At 39.5% G+C, this 14,590-nt stretch overlaps 1 protein-coding gene across 4 annotated transcripts in view; it reads right to left on the bottom strand.

The window, feature by feature from the left end:
- Positions 1 to 14,590, bottom strand: part of slc11a2 (solute carrier family 11 member 2) — a 212,569-nt gene that overhangs the window by 111,441 nt on the left and 86,538 nt on the right. For all 4 annotated transcript variants that reach the window (XM_051672313.1, XM_051672310.1, XM_051672311.1 and 1 more), the window contains exon 6: positions 1,913 to 2,019. In XM_051672313.1, the coding sequence (XP_051528273.1) occupies positions 1,913 to 2,019 (107 nt within the window). The remainder of the gene's footprint in view (positions 1 to 1,912; positions 2,020 to 14,590) is intronic.

Raw genomic sequence — 14,590 nt, 5'->3', positions numbered from 1 at the left:
TATTTATATTATTATAAATACTACAATTAACATTAATATTTTTACCCAAGCGAGCCAAACTATTTTCACAATAGTGTAGCTTTTCCAAGAACAAGCTGCTTTTTTCAACAGTAGTTTTTAATTTAAAAGAAATGTCTATTTCTTGGAGAAAAAAAGAAAAAAAAAATCTTGATGTGTTAAGTTATTTTAATAAAGTTCTAAATAATGTTGTAGTTTGGAGAGTGTTTAACCTGTTGATGCTCATTGACCCCACCCATGGGTTTGGTTTGACTTTGCTTAAATGAGTTCACATTTACTATATAGTGTGCTATTAAAAATTGTTCATAATGTTGACAAATTATACATCTTTATAATTTGTCAACATTATTAACTCTTTTTTGACTAGACTATATAGAAAATGTGAACTAATTTAAGCAAAGTGACATCAGTTCTGGGGGGGCATGCACATCAACAGGTTAACATGTTTCACATGTTTAATTTGTCTCCATTAAACCCAACAATTATTCAATCGTTATTATTAGGTCATAAAAAGTTTGAACAGTGTGGTATGATTTTCCAATGAACCCTCACATGCCACTAACATGACAAAGAGGTAAGCGTTGCTGCCATCTCTATAGATAATATTGTGCATGCAACTGCCTTGGTGGAACAGATGAAATAATGTTGTCAATCGTGATTATTAATTTATTTTTCATTTAAATACATAGCGTGGCTCTTCTCGGGAGATTAATCTCTTCCCCAGTGCATGCACAACTGATGTCCTCATAGGTCCATGAAGGGAGTTATTTGATATCATATCCTGCTTGACAGATGCATGTTTACATGTTCATGCTTCTGACCTGGTCTGAATTGAAGATTTTCAGTGAATAAGGACTGAATTTTTGGTCTGTTCCTCACCCAAAACCGATCAAAATCACATCAGAAGGCGTGGATTAAACCATTTGAGTCATGGATAAAACCATATGGATTACCTTTATGCTGTCTTCATGTACTTTTTGTAGCTTGAAAGTTTTGGACCCCTTTGACATGCATTGTATGAAAAAAAAAAAAACATTAATTCTTAAAAATATCTATGATTGTGTTCAGCAGAAGAAAGTCATGCGAGTTTGGGACGGCAATGAGGGTGAGTAAATGATGACAGGGGAGTGAACTTTTCCTTTAATGTATTATATCTAATAATCATATGGTGAACACTATACCATGCAATTTGAGTGGTTATATTATTTTTATATCCCGGAGAACACGATGGCTGTTTTTCCAAAAAATATTTTAAATGGGACTCGTCAGAAAACATGATTCCACTGTTCTACTTTCCATCATACTTTGTCTTTGCGGAACATTGTTCTCAAAGCGTTGGATTATTTGCTAATGTATCTGCTGGCAAATTGGCGAGCCTTGACCCATACTTCCTCTTGAAGGACTACGCTTTCTTCTGAGGCTCCTTATATAACACAATTGCCTCACCTATTTAACATCAACTGTTTCACATAACCTTATTTCAACTTGTCAGATTGTTTTTAGTCCTAAATCGCCCGTCTTAATTTTTTTGGAATGTGTTGCAGGCATCAATTTCAGGAAAAAAAATAAATAAATATATTTTTTCAAAAAGCAAAGCTGCTGATTAGGTAAAACTTGAAGAACCTCTTCTTTATACTGTTTTTGTTTTAACACAAGTCAAAGTACATTTACAAATAACTAATTTTAACTAATTTTTCTTCTTTCATTGCCAAATGTTTGACCACCTCCCAAATACAATCCAAGCATTTTTGTGTTATAAAAACTATTGTACTATTGTCAATAGCAACTGACAGCTACTAAAATATTCCTACACAGCTGAAATACAAAATTATCATGAAAAGAAGTCTAAATAACAAGTGCAGTTCGATCTATGTAACTGATATACATGATGTACCGGCCAACAGACAGCAGATTGAGAGCGATGGCACAGCCAATGACTTCCTGCATGTCAGAGCCGATGATTGCCAGCTCCACCATCAGCCACAGGAAAATTCGTGGTACCTGCAGCATACAGAGCAAATACTTCAATCCAAAAGCATGAAAAGTGAAAAAAAAAAAAAAAAGTTAATTTACACTTGAGCCATGTTCATTCTAAATAACAGAAAGAGATGAAAGAACTGAAACACAAGATAACTTTTCAAAGCTGCAGTTAAAGCTGTAGTTGACATGTACTGTAGCAGGCAGAGCCTTATATTCTTTTCTGAAAATTGGTAGATACTTACAAATATAATTATATTACCATTATATATATATATATATATATATATATATATATATATATATATATATATATATATATATATATATATATACACACACACACACACACACACATACAGTATATATTACACACTCACTGGCCATTTTATTAGTTACATCTGTACATCTTATTCATGCAATTATCTAATCAGCTAATTGTGTGGCAGCAGTGTAATGTATAAAATCATGCAGATATGGGTCAGGAGCTTCAGTTAATGTTCACATTAACCATCAGAATGGAGAGAAAATGTGATCTCAGTGATTTCGACCGTGGCATGATTGTTGGTGCCAGAAGGGCTGGTTTAACTATTTCTGTAACTGCTGATCTCCTGGGATTTTCACACACAACAGTCTATAGAGTGTAAAGAGAATGGTACAAAAAACAACCAGCGAGCGGCAGTTCTGTGGGTGAAAACAGCTTGTTAATGGCAGAGGTTAGAGGAATGGCCAGACTGGTCCAAGCTGACAGGAAGGTGACAGTAGCCCAAATAAACACACGTTACAACAGTGCTATGCAGAAAAGCATTTCTGAACATACAATACGTCTAACACAGGAAACTGAGGCTACAGTGGGCACAGGCTCACCAAAACTGGACAGTAGATGACTGGACAAACATCGCCTGGTCTGACAAAAATGGATTTCTGCTGAGGTACACAAATGGTAGGCCCACTGCAGCCTCAGTTTTTTGTTCTTGGCTGACAGAAGTGGAACCCAACATGGTCTTCTGCTGTTGTAGCCCATCCGTCTCAAGGTTCGACATGCTGTGCATTCTGAGATGCAATTCTGCTCACTACAATTGTACAGACAGGTTACCGTAGCCTTTCTATCAGCTCGAAACAGTCTGGCCATTCTCGGTTGACCTCTCTCATTAACAAGGCGTTTTCCTCAACAGAACTGCTGCTCACAGGTTGTTTTTTGCTATATATATATATATATATATATATATATATATATATATATATATATATATATATATAAAGCTTTTAAAAGGTGCACTCAGTAATTTTTTCCTCATTAAAAAAGTTTAACTCCTTAAGTCATTAATTGTCATTTTGCAATGCATGTAGGATATCATGACCACTCACATTAAAACAAAGACTCCAATCAGAACAGTAACCTTATAAAAGCTGTTATTCTACATGGAGAGAATACGCACATGGGGGCTGCCATTTTAGAATCACATGACCAGCCGAATACTACTCGCTTAATCTCAGTAACCGTCCTGTTATTTGAAACTTTCTCTCATTCATTTAAGGAATCATGGCTGACAGTGAATACAAAATTTCTGCAATGGCATCTGAAACTGAAAACTACTGATTTTAAATGATGCAGCATCCAAGCCGCTTGGTGTCAGTGTAAGTCCAAGATGACACAAAGACAAAAGTTATGGATTGCACCTTTAATGGTCTTAACCACAAATCATTGGTCAGGAAATTAGCAAGCAGCTGAAAAGTACTAGCAGCTAAAAGGCTCCCCACACAATGACACCTCTTCCTCCATGCTTCACTGTGGTAGAATTGCATTCACTATTGCATTTCTCACCAGGGCCCGTATTCAGAAAAATCATATTTTTTAGGACTCATCTAAGAGTAAATTATGAAGCATTTTAACGCTAGAAGTAGCTCCTAAACCAACAACAGTTTAGATGTCCTCCTGAGGTCTTGCTCTGCCTCCAGGGAAGGCATCGTTCTCCTCTCTAGTAATGTGGCTCAGTCTTAATAGTGATAATATTTGACTGACTGGGGCCAGGTCAGGAACCAGACAGACTGGCTTAACCAACCATCTGCTAGCTGCCTTGAGACATCACACAGGTCACATAAACTACAACACATAGAGACTGTATAACCTAGATATAATTTAGAGACTGTGTCTGTTTCCAGAACGACAAAACACAAAACACTCATTAAGTAACTTAGAAAAAAATTATGTCAAACTTAAAAATAACAAAATAATTAAAGATAAACATAATTTAAAGGTAGGGCTAGATTGCTTAGGACTACTTGTAAATGAAATTATTAGAGATCATAGTTGCTCTGTTTGAATGAAACCTGGCTTAAACCAGATGAATATGTTCGTTTAAATTAGTCTACTCCCCCAGGTTATTGTTATAAACATGAGCCTCGCCTAAAGGGTTAAGGATGGGGTGTTGTCACCACCAAGAGTCACCACTCTTCCATGGATGCCATTTTTGGCCAGTGTCTTTCTGATAGTGGAGTCATGAACAGTGACCTTTACTGATGCAAGAGAGGCCTGCAGTTCCTTGGATGCTGTCCTTGGCTTTTTTGTGACTTTCTGGATGAGTCGTCGCTGTGCTCTTGGAGGAATTTTGGAAGGTTGGCCACTTCTGGGTAGATTCACTACTGTGCCAAGTTTTCTCCATTTGGAGATAATGGCTCTCACTGTAGTTCTTTGAAGTCCCAGAACCTTTGAAATAGTTTCATAACCCTTCCCAGACTGATGTATTTCAAATCACCTTTTTCCTCATCATTTCTGGAATTTCTTTCGACCTTGGCATAGTGTACTACTGGGTGAGACCTTTTAGTCAACTTCATGCAGCTGAAAAAGTTATATTTAGATGTTGATTTGATTGAACAGGGCTGGTACTAATCAGGCCTGGGTGTGTCTAGTCCAGCTGAACCCTATTATGAATGCAATTTCATAGATTTGGGGATTTAGTAACTAAGGGCAAATACTGTTTCACACAGGCCCAGTTGGTATTGGACAACCTTTTTGCTTCAATAAATAACATTATCTTTTAAAAACTGTTTACTCAGACTGCCTTTGTTTTATGTTAGATTTTGTTTACATTTTTTTAAACAATTTAGTATTTGATACACACAAAAACAGAAGAAATCAGGATGGGGGCAAATACTTTTCCACAGCACTGTAGATACAGTCTCCTCTAACACTCAATATAGCGTCGCCCCCCTTCAATTAAAGAGTAAAAATTAGAGGTGTTCCGCGGTGCATGGAAGGATAGTGTTTCTAGCTACAGACATGCTCTAAAATCTGCCAGGTCAGCATATTTGAGCAAACTCATAGAATATTACCACAACAATCCTAGCTCTTTATTCAGTACTGTGGCTAACCTGAAAAACACTAAAGCTTCAACTGCACCAGAAATTCCATCGCAGCACAGTAGTAGTAGACTTTATTTACTGATAAAATTGAAATTATCAGAAACAAAATGGAATTATGCAACCGTCTGCACACAGAACCTCAGAAGACAGTGTCTCATATTATTCCCTACAAGCAACTTCAGTCCTTTGTTGCCATAGGTCAGGAAGAGCTAACAATACTTATTAAACATCAAAAGCAACAACATGTATTCTAGACCCACAACCTAAGCTCCTGAAATAGGTGTTTCCTGTAATCTCAGAACCTCATCTTAATATTAACTCCTTGCTATCTTTAGGGCATGTCCCAAGAAACTAAGCTGGTAGTTATCAAACCGCTTATCAATTATATTGGCATTTGTGGACAGGCATTATCTTGGTTTAGGTCCTATTTATCCGACCCCCACCACTTTGTCTGTGTAAACAAGGAATTGTCTGATCAATCTAAAGTATGGAGTGCCAGAAGAATAAGTTTTAGAGCCTCTGCTTTTCTCCTTATATTTATTTCCCCTGGGAGAATAAATAAGCTGCTGAAATATCGTTTGACTCTCGATGGATGTACTGTTACTTCGTGTTCTACAGTGAAGAACTTGGGTGTTATATTTGACAGCAATCTGTCCTTTGAAAATCAAACTTCCGATGTTTGTAGAACAGTATTCTTCCACCTCAGAAATACTGCCAACTTATGCCAAAAATCTAATTCATGCATTCTTGACCTCAAGACTAAATTAATGTAATTCACTTCTGAAAGGATGTCTTGCAGGTTCAATAAATAAAGTTCAATTGGTTAAAAATGCAGCAGCTAGAGTGCTTACTATAACCAAGAAATATGATCATATCAGCCCCAGTTTATCATTGCTACATTGGCTACCTGTTAAAATTCATATTAATTTTAAACCTCTGTTAATTACTTACAAAGCCTTGAATGATCTAGCTCCACAGTATTTAAGCAACCTTCTGTCACGTTATAATCCATCTTTTTCACTACGATCTCAAAAAATATGTCTTGTTAATAATACCTAGAATATCAAAATTCACAGAAGGAGTATATATATATATATATATATATATATATATATATATATATATATATATATATATATATATGTATGTATTGGACGTTCAGCTTAAGAGTTTTTCAATGAAATTCAAAATGGTAGACAGTAAGTATGGCCAAGCATTGTTAATTTACAGTAGGTATCCAACGAGTATAAGCTTTCTACCACCGCAATCACTGCGTGAATGAGTCATAAGCAGCTCTAAACTGCTAAGTGGTGCTATAACCATAGAATTTAAAAAGGCCATAGCTGAATGCCTCAAAGCTCTTTCTCCTAATGTAACAACCATCCAGTTAGAGGCAATAACTTAAGCTTGTTTTGCCAACCACCATAAAATAGAAAAAACAAGATCAACAAACATTGAAATCAATGAAATCACACATCGGAGAGTTATTTGTTTGCATTTATTCATTCACATTTCATTATAAAGAATAATCATTTGTGAGTATTTATATACATATACACAGACGTTATGACCGAGCTTCATTAGGCAGCATATTCAAACAATTATAACGTCCAAAACTAAACCTGTGCTTTCTTTTAAATTTCAGAATTCTAGCCCATATTTTCTATTTTTAAACAGTTTTATCAAATGTGAATTAATTAATTTATATTTGGCATGGGGCGTAACACCAATGTGCTTGTACCTTGTCGATTCAAGTTCGATTCCGCTGTTGGGCCTCATGTGCTCAGATGGGAGGCAAAGGCAGGACTACACACTGTCATAAAGCTTGACTGAGGCCTATAGGAACACTCAAAGCCTGATAACACGAAAACAGCGGCAAAATCAAACAAACAAAGGGAGTCCAAACAGACTACAGATCCCATCAAGCCTTGCTCACTTTACACCTAGGTGTGAAATTCTGATGGATTGAACTCTCAACTCCTATTGGATGAAACGCACAACACAATGCGTCCCTCAACCATGATGTCATCAAGAGTATAAAACTCCGGAGATTCATCCTAAACTTGCTTCCAGTGACAGTATGCGCCGTGTCTAGTTGCAGCCTCGTTGCCCAAGGAAGTAACGTATGTACCTGAACTTTGGCCATACAATCTCCATCTAGCTGGACGAGCCGAGATTTCTCCTTGTTCCACCGAGCACGCTAACAGATCCAAAGGAGACTGCTGAGCAATCCGTGTCTTTTGACCATTTTGACCCTTTAGAAGTGAAGAACGAAGATTTCTCTTCCCTCTTCAACAGAGTGGACTTCGCTGATTTCTCCCCCAGCCTGCTGAGAATCAGCTGCCGTACCGTCTGCCGACAGAATGAGGAAACGGCCTCCAGTCATCACCCAAGCTTCAAGGAACCGAGTCAAGTCAAATGACGGGCAAACACACATTCTACCCACATCCTCACATGACTCAAGAGATTTACGTCTGGGCAGAGATAGATTATTATAGTGTGTTATTCTTGTATATCAATGTTATTGCTTGTACAGTTTACGGACCACCGAGTCCACTCATTGCTGCTAATAATACTCAAGGTATTATTGTAACTTACTGTTACCACGAATGAGATTTGCTGTGTTGTCGTCCACCCACGCTGGGCCATTTGTGCATTTCCGCCATCACGGGTGAGACCGGCACACTGAGTTTATCCATTAAACAACAATTGACTGCGGTGGACGGATTACGTTGCCATCTCTCCCACAATCACTAAACCGGCTTTGGCTGTTCTCTTTCTCTCGTACTAACCGCACACACACATGACCCCTCACAAACATATCCACACACACATTTGGTGAACAGAAAAATTGCCGATAGAGCCCAGCTTTGTCCCCAAGTTATCGTACCAGTGGAGACGTGTGTTAAACAGGCAGACACCATTAACCAGTCTCTCCGCCCACATTTGCGGCCTCATTCTGGGATGCATATTCTGACCGGAAACCTTGCATGACACACTCCACGAGAGCCACGTCCACCATTTTGTGCACTCCTCTCCTTAAATACACACACACACACACACACATACACCCATTTACACACACACCTACCCTCTTCTCATGTATTATAGACTTATCTATTACCATATCTAATGTTACTGTTTAGTTTGTAGTTGGAAATCAGAAGTTTACTGACTGCATTGTATTGATTATTAATTGATATTACTGCATTAATAAACTTTGTTATACTTTAAAGAGAAGTGTTTTGGTATTGTTCTGCATGCACCTGTGCCAAGGGCTGGCAGGGGATGTCAGTGCTCAGATTCAAGCCTTCATTATTTAACTTTTGAATGTTGATGTTCTCTGGATGTTGACTTTCCTAAGAGAACAATCCTATATTAAGACTGCTATACTGTCTGGTTATTAGTCCCTGATTCCAGGGTGGTGCCTGACAATAATAATCCTTAGTAATATTCTATTGATTTTGATAATTAATAATTATCTTTGATGATTGTTGACTTGAAGGCTTAATAAGCTAATGTTGATTATAATCAATGTTCTATTGAATTTAATAATTAATAGTTGTCTTTGATAATTATTAATATTCTACTGATTTTGATAATTGATAGCTATCTTTGATGATTGTTGATTTAAAGGATTAATAAGCTAATGTTGATTATAATCAATGTTCTATTGATTTTAATAATTCATAATTATATTTGATATTAGTGGATTTGTGTGGATACTGTCAAGGTGAGGGCTGTATCTAGTTGGCCAACCCTTGATTCCCACAAGACACTGCAGAGGTTTATGGGGTTCGCTAACTTTTATAACCATAAAAGTCGCTGCAACTCTGACTAATCTTACCTCCACGAAGGCTCCGTTTCGTTGATCGCTGCAAGCTCAAGCGGCATTTGAAAAGTTTAAGTCCTTATTTACACTGGCTTGTCGCTTTGTAGTGGAGGTAGATGAGTCAGAGGTGGGAGTCGGAGCAGTCCTCTCACAACAGTCTCATCATGAAGGTGCAACTCATCCCTGTGCCTTCTTTTCCCATCGTCTTTCACAGGCAGAATGAAATTATGACATCAGCAATCGGGAGCTGTTGGTGGCCAAGCTGGCCTTGGAGGAGTGGCACCACTGGCTGGAAGGTGCTAAAGAACCATTTGTGGTCTGGACCGACTACAAAAATCTGGAATACATTCGGCCCGCTAAGAGAGTAAACTCTCACCAGGCCTGCTGAGCTCTCTTTTTCGGGCGGTTTGAGTTCACCATATCATACCGTCCTGGCTCTAAGAATGCCAAGCCAGACATCCCACTTGTTCCTGGGGCATGGGCGCCGGGTTTCTCCTGACACCTTCATCCCTACAGAGAAAGTGGTGGCGGCAGTGTCGTGCAGTATTGAGGCTCAGGTCAGGAGAGTGCTGAGGACGGAGCCCAGTCCTCAGCATGGTCGGTCCGACCATCCGTCCTCCAGTGGTCCCACACCTCCAAAGTCGCTTGCCATCCGGGGGTAAGATGCACTCTGGTGCTGGTGCGTCAAAGGTTCTGGTGGCCAACCATGGCAAGGAACGTCTGTCAAATCGTGGCGGCCTACACGGTGTGCTCAAAATAAGAACTCCAGATGGCCCTCTGCTGGCCTCATTCAGCCCCTCCCCGTTAACCGCCCCTGGTCCCACATCGCCCTCGACTTTGTCACGGGCCTCCTCCTTCCCTGGGCAACACCATGGTGTTAATGATGGTGGACCATTTCTCCAAGGCCACCCACTTCATCCCTCTCCCCAAGCTCCCTTCTGCCCGGGAGATGGCAGCCACAGTTGTCGACCATGTCTTCCGCATCCACGGCCTCCCGGCGAACATGGTCTCCAACAGGGGCCCACAGTATGTCTCCTAATTCTGGAAGGAGTTCTGCTGGTAGTCAGGGGCTTCCATTAGTCTGTCTTCTTGGTTCCATCCCCAGACTAATAGCCAGACTGAGCGGGCCAGCCAGGACCTTGAGCAGATGCTTCGCTGTCTCCCAGAACCCAGTCTCCTGGAGCAAGCATCTCTAGTGGGTTGAGTATGCACATAACTCACTGCCGGTGTCATCCACGGGGCTGTCCCCTTTCCAGTCTAGTCTTGGTTACCAACCTTCTCTCTTTCCTTCCCAGGAGCTGGATGCTGCAGTCCCCTCAGCCCAAGCATTCGTTAGATGCTGCCATTGGACCTGGGCTCAGGCCCGGAGAGCCCTTCTGCAGGCAAGGGAGCGCACTAAGGCCCGGGCTGATCTACACAATTCTGTTCCCCCAGTTTATGTCACTGGTCAAAAGATCTGATTGTCCACTAAGAACCTGCCCCTCAAGACTCTGGCCTGTAAACTGGCCCCCCACTTCGTTGGACCTTATACTATTACCAAGGTCCTCAGCCTGGTAGTGTTGCGGCTTCTGCCGTCTTTGTGAAGAATCATTTTTAAAGTCTTGGGGGTTTTATGCCAGAAGATAGACTTTATTATCAGAGAGAGCAAAGCAGAGTCAGTCTGCAGAGGAATCCAGTAAATGGGTTCCTTCCCACTTATATATGATCTACCAAGGCATGTCCAATACATTCCATACATGTCACCATTATACATCATCCTATTCTTTGACTCCAGTTCATTTATTTTAAGAAGTGGACAGGAGCCACCTGTGGAGGAACTTCAGCATGTATTTTCTCAGCAGTCATGAGAGCAGTTTTACCCTATGTGAGAACATTCTATTCCTATACAGGCTGCTTCATACACAAACACTAAAATTCATGCTTAACCATCAGAAATAATTGTAGAATAAAATGGCTATATTTACATTGATTATACTTGATTAATTTATATTCAACTTGATAAAAATATCCTACAGTAGTGGCTCAAACTTTATCCCTCCCTGGGTAGGGTTCATCCTGTTTTCCATGAAGCCTGTGGTTTGTTCCCCCCTTAATCCCTCCCCTACCCCTCCTGTCCTGGCTGACAGGGCCCCTAAATATACTGTCTGGCAGTTGTTGGATGCCAGTCGGAGGGGCTGAGGTTTCCAGTACCTGGTAGACTGGAAGGGCTATGGGCCAGAGGAGAGATGTTGGATCCTGGCCTGGGATATTCTGGATCCATCCCTTATTGATGATTTCCACCGTCATCACAGGTCAGTCTGCCTGGGAGCACCAGGAGGCACTCCTGGGAGGGGAGGTACTGTCAGGATTCCAGGGTAAGCTGCCAGTGGGTCTGCTCTTCTGTCTTCATGTTTCTGTTTTCTTGTATGTCATTTGCATTTGTTTTTACATGCCATGTGCTCACTGGGAAAGAAGGGTTTCCCCACAGGGGCGGCGGGCTCACTATCCCTATTAGCAGCACCTGCTCCCTAACTCAGTTAATCACCTTGTCCCCTATTTAATATCCTTTTGTCTGCTGTCTTGTGCCATATTGTTTTTGTGGTTTTCCCTAAAGGCTATCAGTCCTACCCCAATCTGCTCCTGCGCTAGTCATGAGCCCCATCCAGCCTTCTGCTGGGGGTTCCCAAGCCCACCTCAAGGCCCATCTCTGCAGCCTCCAACTATCCTTCTAGTTCCTCCTCCCGGAAATCACCATTTCACCCCTCAGTCTCAGCCCACAGAAGCCTCCATCGAGTGTTCTGCTCAGCCGTCCTTTCTGCTGGTTTAGCATTATTGCTCTCTTGCTGCTTCTTTGCCTTTTAAGTTTGTCAATAAACAGATTGATACTGTTACTCACCTTTTGGGTCCTCTTTCCAGCACCAAACCGTAACATGATGTACCGGTTGGCAAGTGTACTCGCGGGTCACACATAAGACTCACCGGCTTAAGGAGATGAATCGTGGATAAAATATAATTAAATGTCTGCGAAAGTCAAATTTGGCAATATTTGTGCTGACCTCAGACCTTTATACACCATTCCTGGGACTTGGTATGGTTCAAAAGCTTTTTTTTTTTTTTTTTTTTTTTTGAAGGTTTTTCTTGATATTGTTTTACGGGTTATTCCATTGACTGCCACTGTTTCCTCCCGCTGATGGTCACAAATATGGTGGCTGTGGGGAAAAGGTGATGTCACTGAAACAGGTCATTTTAACCCTCTGGGGTCGACGGACGCGCCGGCGTTTCGTGCTGGATTTTTTCCTCACAACAGCGGAAACAACTTAAAATACTCCGTCATTTTTGGGCATACAGATAAGTGTAAGACATCATTAGAGACTATAAAGGGTCTACTTTTATTTGTGTACACACAATAACAACAAAACCATGTGCTTTTGTAAAATAAAGAAAATAAACAGGGTGCGCTTTCAGCCGTCTCTGTGAGCATCTTTCTGAAACACATCACAAAAATGAACTGAAACTCTGTGAATACTTATCATACAAACATGAAACATATGTCTAAAGAAAGCTTAAAATGTCTACTTTTAAATAAAACAATTCAAATTTAAAACAAATATTCTCCTGCAATGTAATCTGTATGAAACAAAGCGATGTACAGTTTCTCCTGGCTCAGCTAATTATCGCTAATGTGATCACATCCACTAGCAGAGCGCGCTATTCATACGGTAGTGTGCTGAGGCGATCAATGCAAATGGTAAACGCCCCCAACAATGCCCTAAAAAACATTAAGTTCATCATCCGATTCATTCACTTTCCTGCGCGTTTGGAAGATGGCACGCTACACAGGTGAGGAAGCTCTTCAGATGGTCCTGGATAGTGACGAAGAGTTCACATTTTCCTCAGAAGAAGAGCAGGAGTCCGACGAGGAACGTTTGCATTTTGAAGAGCGACTTGATCTAGCCGAGGATACAATTTTGGATGAGTAAGTCATTTAGTTTTACTTACATATTAGTTGACATGCTATTTTATATAAACATGGACATATTTTACTAGTTGGACTATTTCCAGACTTGCCAGCCAGGATTCAGAGTATTGAAATTTGAAATATGTCCTAATAAGCAAGTTTTAGTTACATTTAAATGTTGTTTCAGCTAAAGCATGCATTTAAATTGTATGCTGTATGATATAAATATGATATGTAATATGATATAAAAATAATATGAATTTATGAATTTTATGAGTTTAGATTATATTTTAACCAGTGTTTATGCTGCCTCATTATCATCAACGAAGCTTGTGCTTGCAAAAATCTGTTTGGGTGTAAATGTGTGATATGTGCTGTAAATATGCCCATATTAGAAAAACAGCATATTAAAATGATTTCTGAAGGATCATGTGACACTGAAGACTGCAGAAATGATGCTGAAAATTCAGCTAACAGGAATAAATTGCATTTTACAATATATTCAAACAGAAAACAGTTATTTTAAATTGTAAAAATATTTCACAATATCACTGTTTTTGCTGTATTTTGGATCAAATAAATGCAGCCTTGGTGAGCAGAAGAGACTTCTTTTAAAAACATTTAAAAAATCTTAAAGATCTAAAACTTTTAAACGGTAGTATAGGTCTAAAGTTTTTAGGTAAAGTCTGTATGTAAAGAAAATGTATAGTCAGATTATTTCTTTTAACTTAAACTTGATTTTGTGAATAAGCTACAAACAATACATTCAATCATTAAGTCTCCTCACATTCATTCTCTCTCAGGGGAGGGGTCTTTGTCTCCTCAGGTGTGAATCACATCAATATTCATGATCATCCACGCCTGCTCGCATATAGCCTTTCTAACACTAAAAGTGTCTTACAAAAGTTAAATGACTATATTGTTTTGTATGAATGAGTGATCAGGATGGTTTTCACAGAATTTTTGTAGGAAAAATTCTAGGCTACAAGATCCAGTTCTCAAAAGTCTTGTGAACAAATATTTAGTATGTGTTATATGGCCTTATTTCAGTGACTTAAAATATGTGTTTTTTCAAAAACGCAAAAACGTTATTTTCTCAAAAATACAAACATGTACATACATGTTGTTCACATATTATTGTCCAGTTTGTGCTGAATACAGTGTTATCAGACTTTAGCCATTAATGTTTTTAAGCAACTGAATATAGCACAAATGTTAAGGCATGTCAAAACTTCTCCAGGGCCCAAAACACCCTCAGACCCCAGAGGGTTAACGCTGCCATTAATTTAGTATTGTTAGATAGATAAAAAAAAAAAATACAAATAATAATAATTAACAATGTTAATCATAATAACTGACTTTCTTCACACGATGGTGCAGAAAAAAAAAAAAGGTGTCCCTTTGCACCTCCTGGCAGTGACTGTGAACTCACGTGTGAGAATTTAAAGCTTTTATGCCGCATC

Source organism: Myxocyprinus asiaticus, chromosome 35 (assembly GCF_019703515.2).
Source record: "Myxocyprinus asiaticus isolate MX2 ecotype Aquarium Trade chromosome 35, UBuf_Myxa_2, whole genome shotgun sequence".
Lineage (NCBI taxonomy): Eukaryota > Metazoa > Chordata > Actinopteri > Cypriniformes > Catostomidae > Myxocyprinus > Myxocyprinus asiaticus.
Note: the sequence above shows the minus strand (reverse complement) of the source record. Positions and strands in the feature narration are given on the sequence as shown.